Genomic DNA, 17841 nt, shown 5'->3' on the forward strand with positions numbered 1-17841 from the left:
GGAGGCAACGTGATGGCATGGCTTTCAATGGCACTGGGTCACTTGTGTTTATTGATGACATAACAGCAGACAAGAGTAGCCGGATGAATTCTGAAGTGTACCGGGATATACTTACAGCCTAGATTCAGCCAAATGCCGCAAAGTTGATCGGACGGCGCTTCATAGTACAGATGGACAATGACCCCAAGCATACAGCCAAAGCTACCCAGGAGTTCATGAGTGCAGTGATTGCCTCCAAAGGATTCGCAACAAAATATTGAAAATAAAAATATTTTGTTTGGGTTTGGTTTATTTGTCCAATTACTTTTGACCTCCTAAAATGTGGAGTGTTTGTAAAGAAATGTGTACAATTCCTACAATTTCTATCAGATATTTTTGTTCAAACCTTCAAATAAAACGTTACAATCTGCACTTGAATTCTGTTGTAGAGGTTTCATTTCAAATCCAATGTGGTGGCATGCAGAGCCCAACTCGCGAAAATTGTGTCACTGTCCAAATATTTCTGGACCTAACTGTGTGTATATATATATATATATATATATATATATATATACATACATATACATTTTCTCTGTTCGGCCGCATTGTTTTGCTTTTGGCTATATACCCTCAGTGATCACTCTCCTAGGAGACAACAGCATGTCGTCCACAAGGAGCAAGGGCGCTAAGGCAAAGGATTATTTTGCAACCTGTACCTCTTGTGCGGCTATGTTACCTGCAGGTTCCACCTACCCTCACTGTGAGCAATGCTCGGCCCCTGTTGCACTTGCTCAGCCGGAGCCTCGGGCACTAGTGGGACCCTCGGCTCAGGCAGACCCGCCTGCTTCCCCTGTCCAGGTGGCAGGGACAGAGTTTGCAGTTTTTGCTGAGAAACTCTGAGTCGCTTTCACAATCCATGGCTCAGTCTATGGACAAATGGTCTGCTAAGCTACTAGAAGCCTTGCAGTCCAGATCGGTCCTTACACAGGCCCCGGGCACTGTTGGATCATCACTTCCAGGCCCCTCTCGGTCTGCGCCGCAACGTGCTCCCGGGGTGGCCCCTAGGTCTCACGTGGAGGACTCCGGCACGGACCACAGTCCCAGACCGGCTAAGCGGGCTCGCTGGGAATCTTCCCCGACTTCCTCACGCTGCTCGGGGTCTCAGCTTGAGGACTCTCTGGAGGATGAGGCGGACGTCGCAGCTCAGGGCTCTGACCCTGACGTTGCTCTCAACCTTGATACACCTGAAGGGGACGCCATAGTAAATGACCTTATAGCGTCCATCAACCAGGTGCTAGATCTTTCTCCCCCAACTCCACCTATAGAGGAGTCGGCTTCGCAGCAGGAGAAACACCAGTTTAGGTTTCCCAAACGTACACGGAGTGCGTTTTTCGATCACTCTAACTTCAGAGATGCTGTCCAGAAGCACAGAGCATTTCCGGACAAGCGCTTTACTAAGCGCCTTAATGACACACGTTACCCCTTCCCCTCTGACGTAGTTAAGGGTTGGGCTCAATGTCCCAAGGTGGATCCTCCAGTCTCTAGACTGGCGGCTAGATCCGTAGTATCAGTTGCAGATGGCTCATCGCTCAAGGATGCCACTGACAGGCAGATAGAGCTCCTGGTGAAATCCATCTATGAAGCCACAGGCGCGTCTTTTGCCCCGGCCTTTGCAGCCGTGTGGGCACTCCAAGCTATCTCAGCTTGTCTGTCTGAGATTAATGCGGTCACACGTACCTCTGCTCCGCAAGTTGCGTCTTTGACTTCTCAGGCGTCGGCTTTTTCGTCCTACGCCATGAACGCCGTCCTGGACTCTGCTAGCCGTACAGCGGTAGCATCCGCTAATTCGGTGGCAGTCCGCAGGGCCATGTGGCTACGCGAATGGAAGGCAGACTCTGCTTCCAAGAAGTTCTTAACCGGTTAGCCGTTTTCTGGCGACCGATTGTTTGGCGAGCGATTGGATGAAATTATTAAGGAATCCAAGGGAAAGGACTCGTCCTTACCCCAGTCCAAGCCGCAGAGACCTCAGCAATGGAAAATACAATCGAAAGTCCCAATCCTCCTCGTCCAACAGGCCAGAGAAGGGCCAGAGGAACTCTTATGCGTGGCGGTTTAAGTCACGTCCCCAAAAAACCGCCGGAGGCACTGCCTCCAAGGCGGCCTCCTCATGACTTTCGGCCTCCCCAAACCGCATCCTCGGTCGGTGGCAGGCTCTCCCGCTTTTGCGACGCCTGGTGGCCACATGTCCAAGACCGATGGGTGAGAGACATTCTGTCTCACGGTTACAGGATAGAGTTCAGCTCTCGTCCTCCGACTCGTTTCTTCAGAACATCTCCGCCCCCATCTCGGGCCGGCGCACTTTTTCAGGCTGTGGGCGTCCTGAAGTCAGAGGGAGTGGTGATTCCCGTTCCCCCTCAGGAACATGGTCACGGTTTCTACTCCAGCTTGTTCGTGGTGCCAAAGAAGGACGGATCATTCCGTCCCGTTCTGGACCTCAAACTGCTCAACAGGCATGTGAGCACCAGAAGGTTTCGGATGGAATCTCTCCGCTCGGTCATCGCTTCGATGCCACAAGGAGACTTCCTAGCATCAATCGACATCAAGGATGCTTATCTCCATGTGCCGATCGCACTCGAGCATCAACGCTTCCTGCGTTTCGCCATCGGGGACGAACACCTTCAGTTCGTGGCACTGCCTTTCGGCCTGGCGACAGCCCCACGGGTCTTCACCAAGGTCATGGCATCCGTTGTGGCGGTCCTACACTCTCAGGGCCACTCGGTGATCCCTTACTTAGACGATCTCCTAGTCAGGGCACCCTCCCGGGTGGCGTGTCAACACAGCCTGACCGTCGCTCTGGAGACTCTCCAGCGGTTCGGTTGGATCATCAATTTCCCAAAGTCCAAGTTGACACCGACCCAATCACTGACTTACCTCGGGATGGAGTTTCATACTCTCTCAGCGATAGTCAAGCTAGCGCTGGACAAACAGCTTTCGCTGCAGTCAGGGGTGCAATCTCTTCTTCGGGGCCAATCACACCCCTTGAGGCGCCTCATGCACTTCCTGGGGAAGATGGTGGCAGCAATGGAGGCAGTCCCCTTCGCGCAGTTTCATCTGCGCCCACTCCAATGGGACATTCTCCGCAAATGGGACAGGAGGTCGACGTCCCTCGACAGGAACTTCTCTCTTTCCCTTGCAGCCAAAACCTCTCTTCAGTGGTGGCTTCTTCCCACTTCTCTGTCGCAGGGAAAGTCCTTCCTGCCCCCATCCTGGGCTGTGGTCACGACGGACGCGAGTCTGTCAGGGTGGGGAGCGTTTTTTCTCCACCACAGGGCTCAGGGAACCTGGACTCCGACACAGTCCTCCCTTCAGATCAATGTTCTGGAGATAAGGGCAGTGTATCTTGCCCTAAAGGCGTTCCATCGGTGGCTGGAGGGCAGGCAGATCCGCATACAGTCGGACAACGCCACGGCGGTCGCGTACATCAACCACCAGGGCGGCACGCGCAGCCGTCAAGCCTTCCAAGAAGTTCGGCGGATTCTGCTGTGGGCGGAGACCACAGCCTCCACCATCTCCGCAGTTCACATCCCGGGCGTAGAAAACTGGGAAGCAGGCTTTCTCAGTCGTCAGGGCATGGATGCGGGGGAATGGTCTCTTCACCCAGACGTGTTTCGAGAGATCTGTCGCCGCTGGGGAACGCCGGACGTCGATCTCATGGCGTCACGGCACAACAACAAAGTCCCGGCATTCATGGCACGGTCTCAAGATCACAGAGCTCTGGCGGCGGACGCATTAGTTCAGGATTGGTCGCAGTTTCAACTGCCTTATGTATTTCCCCCTCTGGCGATGCTGCCCAGAGTGCTGCGCAAAATCAGGTCCGACTGTCGTCGCGCCATTCTCGTCGCTCCAGATTGGCCGAGGCGGTCGTGGTACCCGGATCTGTGGCATCTCACGGTGGGTCAACCGTGGGCGCTCCCAGACCGCCCAGACTTGCTGTCACAAGGGCCGTTTTTCCATCTGAATTCTGTGGCCCTCAACCTGACTGTGTGGCCGTTGAGTCCTGGCTCCTAGCGTCCTCAGGGTTATCTCAAGATGTCATTGCCACCATGAGACAGGCCAGGAAACCAACATCCGCCAAGATCTATCACAGGTCTTGGAGGATCTTCTTATCCTGGTGCTCTGATAATGGTTTTGCTCCCTGGCCTTTTGCCTTACCCACTTTTCTTTCATTCCTTCAATCCGGAATGGACAAGGGTTTGTCTCTCGGCTCTCTCAAGGGACAAGTATCGGCGCTATCCGTATATTTTCAAAAGCGTCTAGCCAGGCTTCCGCAGGTCCGCACGTTCCTGCAGGGAGTTTGCCACATAGTCCCACCTTACAAGCGTCCGCTGGAACCCTGGGACCTTAACAGGGTGCTAACGGCTCTTCAGAAACCACCTTTCGAGCCGCTGCGGGATGTCTCTTTATCACGTCTTTCGCAGAAGGTGGCATTTCTAGTGGCAGTTACATCGCTCCGTAGAGTGTCGGAGCTGGCAGCGCTGTCATGCAAAGCCCCCTTCCTGGTTTTTCACCAGGATAAGGTGGTTCTGCGTCCCGTTCCGGAATTTGTCCCTAAGGTGGTATCTCCTTTTCATCTCAATCAGGATATCTCCTTACCTTCATTTTGCCCTAATCCAGTTCACCAATGTGAAAAGGATTTGCACTCATTAGATCTGGTGAGAGCACTCCGGTTCTACGTGTCTCGCACGGCGCCCCTGCGCCGTTCTGATGCGCTCTTTGTCCTTGTCGCTGGCCAGCGTAAGGGTTCGCAGGCTTCCAAGTCAACCTTGGCTCGGTGGATCAAGGAACCGATTCTTGAAGCCTACCGTTCTTCTGGGCTTCCGCTTCCTTTGGGGCTGAAAGCCCATTCTACCAGAGCCGTGGGTGCGTCCTGGGCATTGCGGCAGCGGGCTACGGCTCAGCAGGTGTGTCAGGCAGCTACCTGGTCTAGTCTGCACACTTTCACGAAACACTATCAGGTGCATACCTATGCTTCGGCAGACGCCAGTCTAGGTAGGCGAGTCCTTCAGGCGGCGGTTGCCCACCTGTAAGAGGGGGCCGTTTCGGCTCTTTTTATTGAGGTATTCTTTTACCCACCCAGGGACTGCTTTTGGACGTCCCAATTGTCTGGGTCTCCCAATGGAGCGACAAAGAAGAAGGGAATTTTGTTTACTTACCGTAAATTCCTTTTCTTCTAGCTCCTATTGGGAGACCCAGCACCCGCCCCTGTTCCCTTCGGGCTGTTTGTTCTTTTGAGTACACATGTTGTTCATGTTGAATCGTTTCTTTTGGTTCATGGTTTTCAGTTCTCCGAACATCTTTCGGATTGAATTTACCTTAGACCAATTTATAAGTTTCCTCCTTCCTGCTTTTGCACCAAAACTGAGGAGCCCGTGATGCACGGGAGGGTGTATAGGCAGAGGGGAGGGGTTACACTTTTTAAAGTGTAATACTTTGTGTGGCCTCCGGAGGCAGAAGCTATACACCCCAATTGTAAAACAATTGTCTGGGTCTCCCAATAGGAGCTAGAAGAAAAGGAATTTACGGTAAGTAAACAAAATTCCCTTCATCCTTATCCTCTCCAAGAAAAATGGAATAAAATTATCAGATGTTTGAACCCAGAATGGTATCAATAAAAAGTACAGCTCATCCCGCTAAAAAGAAAGTGGGGTAGGGGGGGGCATTCCATACAGTGCGCCTGCTCCAGTCTGGGTACTCGGTTAGTGTTTTCCTGCTTTCTGATTGTTTCCTCCTGACGTTTGTGATGTCTTCTCGTTTCAGGATGTCTTCAGGAGCTTTGTTCCCCAGTCTGGTCCCCGGATCCCGGGGCTCCTCCAGCAAATATTTGGTGGAGTTTCGAGCCGGTAAGATGACCCTGAAGGGCAGCACCGTGACTCCGGACAAAAGGAAAGGACTCGTTTACATCCAGCAAACTGACGACTCCCTGATCCACTTCTGCTGGAAGGACAGGACCTCTGGAAATGTGGAGGATGTAAGTCTGGGCATGAAGGTGCCATCCTCCACCTCAATAGGCTTTTCTTATTCTTAGAGGTGAGGTGAAGGAGCGTCTATGCTGCAGCAATTACTGTAGAGGGCAGACTGTAACCGGAGAGGACAGCTTATTAGTCACTGTCGCGCTGTCCCCAGCTGGTGCCCATTTACCAGTCTGCATTGTGTTTCTCTGGCCAATATCTCCTTTCACCTTCTCTTAACAAGCAGTGATATTGGCACTGACACCGTGCACGGCTCACTCCGCCATTTTTGTTTCTTTTTTTTTTTCAGGATTTGATTATTTTCCCTGATGACTGTGAGTTTAAGAGGGTGGCACAGTGCACCACCGGCCGCGTCTATGTGCTGAAGTTCAAGGCCGGCTCCAAGAGGCTGTTCTTCTGGATGCAGGTCAGCTGCAGATTATCTTCTGAAAATAGTCTGTAGTGTTTGTTGTCACAGCTGAGGGTTTGCTCCAATTATGTCCAGCCTAGACAATCTCTCTTTTGCCATCCTTACTGCTTAAGAAACCCTCACGGAGTCCCAACACATTTTACTTAGATGGACACACAAGCACAATTACTGTAGGATAAATTATATTCTTACAATGATCATGGCTTACTACTTTAAGCCACTTAACCACTTAGTGACTTTTGCCCTACACGCTGCTGTAGATGTGCGCAAAAGTTGTATAAAAGAGGCTCCGATGCTGAACCTACTCCATGCATGGCGGGCGCCAGCTTTATACAGCTGGCACCTTTTATACAGCTCACATTGCCTCTGCTCCATTTTCCAATTACTGTGGAGATAGGCCATGTGTACACATTGAGTGTTTGGTGAGGTTTTCTTACATCAGTATTTATAAGCCAAAGCGCAAGTCTATGGGTGCGAGGAAAAAGAAACAAATTGCATACGGATGCTAGGGAAGAAAAAAAATCGCACTCAATATGACATTACTGCTGCTCCCGTACACTCTGTATAATGAATGGCACTAATATATGATTATTCAAAGGAACCCAAGACTGACAAAGATGAAGAATATTGCCGCAAGGTCAACGAGTATCTCAACAACCCACCCATGCCTGGAGCATTAGGTGGCAGCGGCAGTGGTGGTCACGAGCTGTCGGCACTGGGAGGTGAGTGCTTCTGCTCTAGCACTGTAAGGCTAGGTGGTCTGCAGTAAATTTGTGCACATAGGGGGGCATTCACTCTTCACAAGTACATGTAGTCTGGAGCGTAAATCCTACACCAGTGTGAGCAGTGGCGGAGTGCTGTACTGTAGAAACACAAGATCAGAGGCTTGTCTTCATTAGGCCATCTATTAGATTATAGATAGAGGTCTGGTAGGGTGACAATGACCTGTACTTCCCATAAAAAGTATTGGGTAATCCTAGGGTAGGAAAACCACCAAGACTACTTTAACCCCTTCTGTCATGTGACATGCATGTGATGTATAAGCTACGATCACTTCTGTTTAACCTCCTAAAGGGAATCTAACACCAGGGATTTGCAACCTCATCTGAGAGCAGCATAATGTAAGAAATGAGACCCTGATTCCAACATTTCGTTTAGTTGTGACATAGTGTCCTTAGATATAGCAGAGGTCAGAAAGCTAACCCCGCTCACCCCACAGACCTTTGTGTACATTGTCTATTGACAGTGAGCTGCTTATCAGCGGACAGGATGTGGTCTGACCAGGGCTGTAGTTCAGGTAGTGATAATCTCCTTTTGATAAAACCCTCATTGTATGGAAACACACAGCATAATAAGTGTCACATCCTTGAAAGCAGTGTTTCAGCACCTACCTTATGCTGTCCTTAGATTACATAGCAAAAAAACTATTGATGGATTCCCCTTAAATGCCACTTGTAGTGGCATCTAAGGCTCACAGTGCTGGTGGCTTTGCAGAGTGCCAATGTGTTATTCTTACATGGCTTCATCCATGGAAAAAGAAAGTGTTGGGTTATAGAAAATAGTGGCACAAGTCTTCTTTTTTTTTTTTTTTTTTTGTTTGGTCCCCCCACTATGTAAGTTTTAGTATCATTGTACTTGTACTCACTTAAAGAATTGCTTTACTAGTTTTTTCTTTGTCGCTCCATTGGGAGACCCAGACAATTGGGTGTATAGCTTCTGCCTCCGGAGGCCACACAAAGTATTACACTTTAAAAAGTGTAACCCCTCCCCTCTGCCTATACACCCTCCCGTGCCTCACGGGCTCCTCAGTTTTTTGCTTTGTGTTGACATTCACTCGAGCTCCCATTTTAGTCAGCAGCAGCTGCTGATTGTATCGGATGGAAGAAAAGAGGGCCCCCACAGGGCCCCCGGCATGCTCCCTTCTCACCCCACTAAGTCGGCAGTGCTGTTAAGGTTGAGGTACCCATTGCGGGTACAAAGGCTGGAGCCACATGCCGTTTTCCTTCCCCATCCCTTAGAGGCTCTGGGAGAAGTGGGATCCTAACCGGTCATCCCTCCGCAGCCCCTGTCGGAATCTGGCGGACAGGAGACTTGGTATCATCAGGGACAGGGCCCTGCATCTAAAGGTACTCTGTGTCCCCTTGGGGACGGTGCATGGAGCGCTTGGTCTCAGACGCTGCAGCGGCTGCTGTATTTTTATGACGACCGGGACTACCGCGCCGACCGCGCCTGTTTGCCGGCCGCGGTATTAAATTTAGTCCCCGGCTTCATGCGGCCTAGTGCCATTACTCCCGCCCTCGGGCCTGCCAGTCAGGGGTAAGGGCGGGACGGTCGGCCTGACGTCGACAGTGAGGGCTGGAGCACACTTTAGGTGTCCTCCTCCCCCCTCACTAATCACTGTGGGGCACCAGATTCCCGCACTTTATTAGTCGCCGCCCACGGCTCCCTCCTCCCCTGAGAACGCGGCAGCCATGTTTTAAACACATTCTGCCGGTGGAGGACTTCTGGCTGCAGCTCTGGGAGACCCAAGGCAGGGAATCTGGTGGACACACACCGCTTTGGGCGGTCGGTAAGCCACCCGGTGCTGGTCCCCCTAGGGTGCCGAAGTGTGTATATATATATATATATATATATATATATATATATATATATTTGTATACATTTTCTCTGTTTGGCCGCATTGTTTTGCTTTTGGCTATATACCCTCAGTGATCACTCTCCTAGGAGACAACAGCATGTCGTTCACAAGGAGCAAGGGTGCCAAGACACAGGGTTATTTTGCAACCTGTACCTCTTGTGCGGCTATGCTACCTGCAGGTTCCACCTACCCTCACTGTGAGCAATGCTCGGGCCCTGTGGCACTCGCTCAGCCGGAGCCTCGGGCACTGGTGGGACCCTCGGCCCAGGTAGAACCGCCGGCTTCCCCTGTCCAGGTGGCAGGGACAGAGTTTGCAGTTTTAGCTGAGAAACTCTCTGAGTCACTTTCACAATCCATGGCTCAGTCTATGGACAAATGGTCTGCTAAGATACTAGAAGTCTTGCAGTCCAGACCGGCCCTTACACAGGCCCCGGGCACTGCGGGATCATCGCCCCCAGGCCCCTCGGTCTGCGCCGCAGCGTGCTCCCGGGGTGGCCCCTAGGTATCACGTGGAGGACTCCGGCACGGACCGCAGTCCCAGACCGGCTAAGCGGGCTCGCTGGGAATCTTCCCCGACTTCATCACGCTGTTCGGGGTCTCAGCTTGAGGACTCTCTGGAGGATGAAGCGGAGGTCGCAGCCCAGGGCTCTGACCCTGACGTTGCTCTCAATCTTGATACACCTGAAGGGGACGCCATAGTAAATGACCTTATAGCGTCCATCAACCAGGTGCTAGATCTTTCTCCCCCAACTCCACCTGTAGAGGAGTCGGCTTCACAGCAGGAGAAACACCAGTTTAGGTTTCCCAAACGTACACGGAGTGCTTTTTTTGATCACTCTAACTTCAGAGATGCTGTCCAGAAGCACAGAGCTTTTCCGGACAAGCGCTTTACTAAGCGCCTTAATGACACACGTTACCCCTTCCCCTCTGACGTAGTTAAGGGTTGGGCTCAATGTCCCAAGGTGGATCCTCCAGTCTCTAGACTGGCGGCTAGATCCGTAGTATCAGTGGCCGACGGTTCATCGCTCAAGGATGCCACTGACAGGCAGATAGAGCTCCTAATGAAATCCATCTATGAAGCCACAGGCGCGTCTTTTGCCCCGGCCTTTGCAGCCGTGTGGGCACTCCAAGCTATCTCAGCTTGTCTGTCTGAGATTAATGCGGTCACACGTACCTCTGCTCCGCAAGTAGCGTCTTTGACTTCTCAGGCGTCGGTATTTTCATCCTACGCCATGAATGCCGTCCTGGACTCTGCTAGCCGTACAGCGGTAGCATCCGCCAATTCGGTGGCAGTCCGCAGGGCCATGTGGCTACGCGAATGGAAGGCAGATTCTGCTTCCAAGAAGTTCTTAACCGGTTTGCCATTTTCTGGCGACCGTTTGTTTGGCGAGCGATTGGATGAAATTATTAAGCAATCCAAGGGAAAGGACTCGTCCTTACCCCAGTCCAAACCAAACAGACCTCAGCAACGGAAAATTCAAGCGAGGTTTCGGTCCTTTCGGCCCTCAGCCAGATCCCAATCATCCTCGTCCAACAGGCCACAGAAGAGCCAGAGGAACTCTTCTGCATGGCGGTCTAAGTCACGTCCTCCAAAGACCGCCGGAGGCACCGTCTCCAAGGCGGCCTCCTCATGACTTTCGGCCTCCCCAAACCGCATCCTCGGTCGGTGGCAGGCTCTCCCGCTTTGGCGACGCCTGGTGGCCACATGTCCAAGACCGATGGGTGAGAGACATTCTGTCTCACGGTTACAGGATAGAGTTCAGCTCTCGTCCTCCGACTCGTTTCTTCAGAACATCCCCGCCCCCCGAGCGAACCAATGCACTTCTTCAGGCGGTGAACACTCTGAAGACAGAAGGAGTTGTGATCCCCGTTCCCCTTCAGGAACGTGGTCGCGGTTTTTACTCCAACTTGTTCGTGGTGCCAAAGAAGGACGGATCATTCCGTCCCGTTTTGGACCTCAAACTGCTCAACAGACATGTGAGAACCAGACGGTTTCGCATGGAATCTCTCCGCTCTGTCATCGCTTCGATGTCCCAAGGAGACTTCCTAGCATCAATCGACATCAGGGATGCTTATCTCCATGTGCCGATCACACCAGAGCATCAACGCTTCTGGCAGCAATGGAGGCAGTCCCCTTTGCGCAGTTTCATCTGCGTCCACTCCAATGGGACATTCTCCGGAAAAGGGACAGGAGGTCGACGTCCCTAGACAGGAACGTCTCTCTTTCTCTGGCAGCCAAAACCTCTCTTCAGTGGTGGCTTCTTCCCACTTCTCTGTCGAAGGGAAAATCCTTCCTGCCCCCATCCTGGGCTGTGGTCACGACGGACGCGAGTCTGTCAGGGTGGGGAGCGGTTTTTCTCCACCACAGGGCTCAGGGAACCTGGACTCCGACAGAGTCCTCCCTTCAGATCAATGTTCTGGAGATAAGGGCAGTGTATCTAGCCCTAAAGGCGTTCCATCGGTGGCTGGAGGGCAGGCAGATCCGCATACAGTCGGACAATGCCACGGCGGTCGCGTACATCAACCACCAGGGCGGCACGCGCAGCCGTCAAGCCTTCCAAGAAGTTCGGCGGATTCTGCTGTGGGCGGAGACCACAGCCTCCACCATCTCCGCAGTTCACATCCCGGGCGTAGAAAACTGGGAAGCAGACTTCCTCAGTCGCCAGGGCATAGACGCAGGGGAATGGTCTCTTCACCCGGACGTGTTTCAAGAGATCTGTTGCCGCTGGGGAACGCCGGACGTCGATCTCATGGCGTCTCGGCACAACAACAAAGTCCCGGCATTCATGGCACGGTCTCAGGATCACAGAGCTCTGGCGGTGGACGCATTAGTTCAGGATTGGTCGCAGTTTCGACTGCCTTATGTATTTCCTCCTCTGGCAATGCTGCCCAGAGTGTTACGCAAGATCAGGTCCGACTGCCGCCGCGCCATCCTCGTCGCTCCAGACTGGCCGAGGAGGTCGTGGTACCCGGATCTGTGGCACCTCACGGTGGGTCAACCGTGGGCACTCCCAGACCGACCAGACTTGCTGTCTCAAGGGCCATTTTTCCATCTGAATTCTGCGGCCCTCAACCTGACTGTGTGGCCATTGAGTCCTGGCTCCTAGCGTCCTCAGGGTTCTCAAGATGTCATTGCCACTATGAGACAGGCCAGGAAACCAACGTCCGCCAAGATCTATCACAGGGCTTGGAGGATCTTTTTATCCTGGTGCTCTGATAAGGGTTTTACCCCCTGGCCGTTTGCCTTACCCACTTTTCTTTCCTTCCTTCAATCCAGAATGGACAAGGGTTTGTCTCTCGGCTCTCTCAAGGGACAAGTATCGGCGCTTTCCGTGTTTTTTCAAAAGCGTCTGGCCAGGCTTCCGCAGGTCCGCACGTTCCTGCAGGGAGTTTGCCACATAGTCCCACCTTACAAGCGGCCGCTGGAACCCTGGGATCTTAACAGGGTTCTAAGGGCTCTTCAGAAACCACCTTTCGAGCCGCTGCGGGATGTCTCTCTATCACGTCTTTCGCAGAAGGTGGCTTTTCTAGTGGCAGTTACATCGCTCCGTAGAGTGTCGGAGCTTGCAGCGCTGTCATGCAAAGCCCCCTTCCTGGTTTTTCACCAGGATAATGTGGTTCTGCGTCCGGTCCCGGAATTCCTCCCTAAGGTGGTATCCCCTTTTCATCTCAAACAGGATATCTCCTTACCTTCATTTTGCCCTCATCCAGTTCACCAATGTGAAAAGGATTTGCACTTGCTAGATCTAGTGAGAGCACTCCGGATCTACGTGTCTCGCATGGCGCCACTGCGCCGTTCTGATGCGCTCTTTGTCCTTGTCGCTGGCCAGCGTAAGGGGTCGCAGGCTTCCAAGTCAACCTTGGCTCGGTGGATCAAGGAACCGATTTTTGAAGCCTACCGTTCTTCTGGGCTTCCGATTCCTTCAGGGCTGAAAGCCCATTCTACCAGAGCCGTGGGTGCGTCCTGGGCATTGCGGCACCGGGCTACGGCTCAGCAGGTGTCAGGCGGCTACCTGGTCTAGTCTGCACACTTTCACGAAACACTATCCGGTGCATACCTATGCTTCGGCAGATGCCAGTCTAGGTAGGCGAGTCCTTCAGGCGGCGGTTGCCCACCTGTAAGAGGGGGCCGTTTTCGGCTCTTTTTATCGGGGTATTCTTTTACCCACCCAGGGACTGCTTTTGGACGTCCCAATTGTCTGGGTCTCCCAATGGAGCGACAAAGAAGAAGGGAATTTTGTTTACTTACCGTAAATTCCTTTTCTTCTAGCTCCTATTGGGAGACCCAGCACCCGCCCCTGTTCCCTTCGGGCTGTTTGTTCTTTTGTGTACACATGTTGTTCATGTTGACTTGTTCCTTTTGGTTCATGGTTTCAGTTCTCCGAACATCCTTCGGATTGAATTTACCTTAGACCATTTATAAGTTTCCTCCTTCCTGCTTTGGCACCAAAACTGAGGAGCCCGTGAGGCACGGAAGGGTGTATAGGCAGAGGGGAGGGGTTACACTTTTTAAAGTGTAATACTTTGTGTGGCCTCCGGAGGCAGAAGCTATACACCCAATTGTCTGGGTCTCCCAATAGGAGCTAGAAGAAAAGGAATTTACGGTAAGTAAACAAAATTCCCTTCTTTTTTTTTTGTTTTTTTTTTTAATTTTTTTCCTGTACCATACGATGAACACTGTAAAACAAAACCAAGCACAACCCGGAACTCTACATGTGCTCACCCCCCCCCCCCCCCCCTTCAAATAATTTTAAATGTTTTATGGAAAAATATCATTTTAAAATGACCCTTGCACAAAAATTTAACTGTTATGCCTCTTGGAAGATGGGGTTAGATTGCAACCCAAAAAAACTATTCGGGAAAAGATGTCGAATGTGTCATAAAATTCGTAGTCAGGACAGGACTTGCAGGCGTTACACGTATGCTGTAAAGCATATATAAGACTGATGCTGGAACAAAGTCTTACCAAGACATTTTCAGCAGCTTCTCCTACTATCATGTGTGCTGTCACACGTTACTGTGGGTCCACATGTAGGACATTTCCCTAGGTTTTCCTATGATTCTTCATACATGGACCGTCAGCTGTCGCCACATCCGGGTCCAACCATTTCTACTTTTGCTCTGTTTAGGTGAAGGAGGCCTGCAGAGCCTACTGGGAAACATGAGTCACAACCAGCTCATGCAGCTAATTGGACCCACCGGACTGGGGGGACTTGGTAAGTTTCTTGAAAACACCAATGATGTTGCACAAAGACAGTGTGATACTATACCTGCTCCGCCATAATCTGCCATACTGACTTGTTAAAGGGTTGTCTGGTTAAACATATTAACTAGCTCAACTTGAAATTTATCTCCAAACTTTCTGATTATTCAGGTTTCACCACTGGGATACGCACTGATTGACAGAACAGAGAATTTCTGTTACTCGATGGGGAACTTTTATCCCATTTATAAAAAAAGAAAACAACAACAACTTGGCAACAAGTTGGATATACGATAGCCCTCCATTCACTCCCCATGGGGCCGCTATAAAAGGCTGGATGCAGCGCTCTACTTTCCCATCGAGAATGAATAGAGCTGCGGTTGAGCTTGTGCACTGCTGTCTCATTCCATTAGGGCTATAAGTTTCCCATTCTAACAAATGGTGCAACTCCCATTGGTAAGACATGAACCGATCATCTTATCCATGGGGAACTTGCTTTCGCTGTGTAACACCTTTTTGTTTTTTTTTTTCTGGGACATTTTTGCTTTGCAGTTTTTGTAGTTATTATACAGATGTAAAGAGCCGCCTATACACGGCCATTTTTTCACTGTTGACCATTGGTGGGGCCCACATCTACCGGATGTTTATGGCACATCCGGACGATACACCATTAATGGCTTCTGAATGGATGAAGAGGTGCTTATTTCAGTGTGTAAACCTATGAATTGATATGCGATATCTTGCAGGTGGCCTTGGTGCTCTGACTGGACCAGGACTGGCTAGTTTGTTAGGCAGCGGAGGACCCACAACAAGCAGCTCGTCATCCAGGTAACCCTTTACGGTGCCATCTTCTCCTGCATGTGCTAATGAGTAGAGAATAGAAGTTCGTCTAAAGCAGCTATTCATGGCAGTAATGTCTGATTTCGATGTGCCCGTTCTAGTTCTCGCAGCCAGTCGGCAGCTGTTACCCCATCCTCCACCTCGTCTTCCACACGAACCACCACCACGACTCCAGCTGCTCCAGCGTCGGTGCCTGCTGCAACCCCCAGCCCTGCAGTGAGCTCCAGCAATGGTGCCAGTGCGGCCACGAGCCCCACACAACCCATTCAGCTAAGTGACCTGCAGAATATTCTGGCAACTATGAATGTGCCTATGGACGATGGACAAGGTAATTGGGCAATATGACAAATAAATACATCTTTCCGTACTTAGATGGAGAACTGATTGTCTGTTTATATTTTACTACTACGATTATTAGCCGAAGCTTACATGCCGGGCTAATCAGTCCTGGTTCGTTTTGCTGCACAGTTTAGCAAGTAAATTTAGACTCCAATTCATCAACAATAGCACAGGTGGCAGTGGGTATAGAGACTGGCAGCCATTGCCTGCTGATGTCTACCGTTCATTCACTGTTTTACTCTGAAATGACAGTGTTGACTTTGCCAAGTGTCCTGCAGGCTGGCGAGCCATTACTTGTGAGGCTGGCATGTTAGGTTATTTCATATGTGGAAGCGTAGCTGTTCCTAATCTGCTTGTGTATTATTGCCCACTGCTGGTGTTGGATTAGCCCGTTTCTTGTCTTTCAGCAGTGGATCTGGCTAGCGTCCTCACACCAGAAATCATGGCTCCTATTCTGGCAAATGCTGAAGTTCAGGAGCGACTAATGCCGTACCTCCCATCAGGAGAGTCCTTGCCACAGACCGCAGAGGAAATCCAGAACACACTCACCTCTCCTCAGTTTCAGCAGGTATGTGGACTTTAAATACACATTCAGGCTACATGAGCATTATTCCCGCAAGACATGGGGTCTGTGGGCGTCTTATGGGACCTATTGCTGAACCTCAGCCATCAGTATGCGGCTCTACACTGCTTCTTCACCAGCCAGATCTAGAATTGGAAAAGGATAGTTGTAGACCGCACTACGAACACACAAAACCCATCAACTTCTCACATTTCTGTGGTAGACGTACATCTGTGCAGGCTGAATCCACCACCAATTACTTAACTGTATTGTGTGCCCTTTTAGCTCCCACGGCTTCTCTAAGCTTCATTCAGTAGAGATGATGGACGATAAGTTGTAATTAATATAATGGACCAACTTAGCATCTCCCAGGTGAAGCTGAGGAGGTGGGTGGCTAATGTGGCAGCCATTTATTTTAAGGTCAGCAGATTTCTTGGAGGACCTGCGACTCCTGACGGGTCTGTTTCAGTAAATACTCACATTCCACAAGAAATAACACTTCTGAAATCTCATAACTCAACATTGTGTATTTCCTGTTCTGTTATTCCTCTTAAAAATATATAAATTGACAACTGGGTGTTACCATTCCACTGTCCATCTGTGCTGCCACTATCAGACTGTAGACACACGCCCCTTTCAATGTGTAGGGACACTCATCCACTGGAAACACCCGATTGCCATATCTTTTTAGGAGAAATAAGAGGCCAGCACTATGCAGAGTTGTAAGAAAAGATGTTCAAGAATTTTGTGGAAACTCATTTTTTATTTATTTATTAAAACAGGGTTGTCAGCAATGATGATGGGTTCTTACTGTACAGACCTTGATCAGTGAGAACATTTGGCATGTGTGTGAGGCATTTACAAAATGGAATGGACAAACCGTTGTATCTAGTTACATAGTAAATTTTGCTTAATGGAAATGGGGGCTTTTTTTTTTTTTTTTAACCCCTTAACGACCCATGACGTACTAGATACGTCATGGATCGTGTATCGGCGCACATATCAGCTGTTATCAACAGCTGATATGTGTGCCTGCTAGCCGCGGGTGGAATCGCTTCCACCCGCGGCCATTAACCCCTTACATTTCGCTGCCAAAGTCTTGGCAGCGATATGTATATGGGCGCCGCCATGACAGTGACTTACCCCGCCCCCACCGGAAGTCACGTGACATGATCACGTGACTTTCGGCGGTTGCCATGGTAGCACAGGGTCATGTGATGACGCCTGTAGCTAACATGAGTCACTTCCTCTCAATGCCGGAATACAGCCGGCATTGAAAGTGAAGCAGCAAATCTGTAGTTCTCAGCTCTGTAGCTGAGATCTGCAGATAGTGCAAAGCGATCGGATTGCTGATCGCAATAGCCCCCTAGGGGGACTAGTAAAATAAAAAAAAGTAAAAAAAAAAGTTTTAAAAAATTAAAAAAAAAATAAAAAAACCTAAAAGTTCAAATCACCCCATTGAAAATTAAAGGGTTAAAAAAAATAAAAAATACACACATTTGGTATCGCCACGTTCAGAAATGCCCGATCTATCAAAATATAAAATCAATGAATCTGATCAGTAAATGGCGTAGCGGCAAAAAAATTCCAAACGCCAAAATTACGTTTTTTGGTCGCTGCAAATTTTGCGCAAAATGCAATAACAGGCGATCAAAAAATAGCATCTGCGCAAAAATGGTACTGTTAAGAACGTCAGGTCGAGACGCAAAAAATAAGCCATCACTGAGCCTCAGATCCTGAAAAATGAGAACGCTACGGGTTTTGGAAAATGGCACAAAACGTGCGCCACGTTTTTTGGACAAGCTTGTGAATTTTCTTTAACCCCTTAGATACAAGTAAACC

The 17841-nt window shown here is 50.3% G+C and overlaps 1 protein-coding gene across 3 annotated transcripts in view; it reads left to right on the plus strand.

Annotated features, from left to right (window-relative positions):
* Positions 1-17841, plus strand: part of ADRM1 (ADRM1 26S proteasome ubiquitin receptor) — a 31594-nt gene that overhangs the window by 12001 nt on the left and 1752 nt on the right. Inside the window, exons 2-8 of one of the 3 annotated variants that reach the window (XM_075350406.1) lie at positions 5797-6007; positions 6298-6414; positions 7016-7139; positions 14185-14271; positions 15005-15086; positions 15200-15426; positions 15845-16005. In XM_075350406.1, coding sequence (XP_075206521.1) covers positions 5798-6007; positions 6298-6414; positions 7016-7139; positions 14185-14271; positions 15005-15086; positions 15200-15426; positions 15845-16005 — 1008 coding nt within the window. In that variant the 5' untranslated portion in view covers position 5797. The remainder of the gene's footprint in view (positions 1-5796; positions 6008-6297; positions 6415-7015; positions 7140-14184; positions 14272-15004; positions 15087-15199; positions 15427-15844; positions 16006-17841) is intronic. The other 2 variants (XM_075350407.1, XM_075350408.1) reach the window with 2 other exon arrangements.

Source organism: Anomaloglossus baeobatrachus, chromosome 5 (assembly GCF_048569485.1).
Source record: "Anomaloglossus baeobatrachus isolate aAnoBae1 chromosome 5, aAnoBae1.hap1, whole genome shotgun sequence".
Classification (NCBI taxonomy): domain Eukaryota; kingdom Metazoa; phylum Chordata; class Amphibia; order Anura; family Aromobatidae; genus Anomaloglossus; species Anomaloglossus baeobatrachus.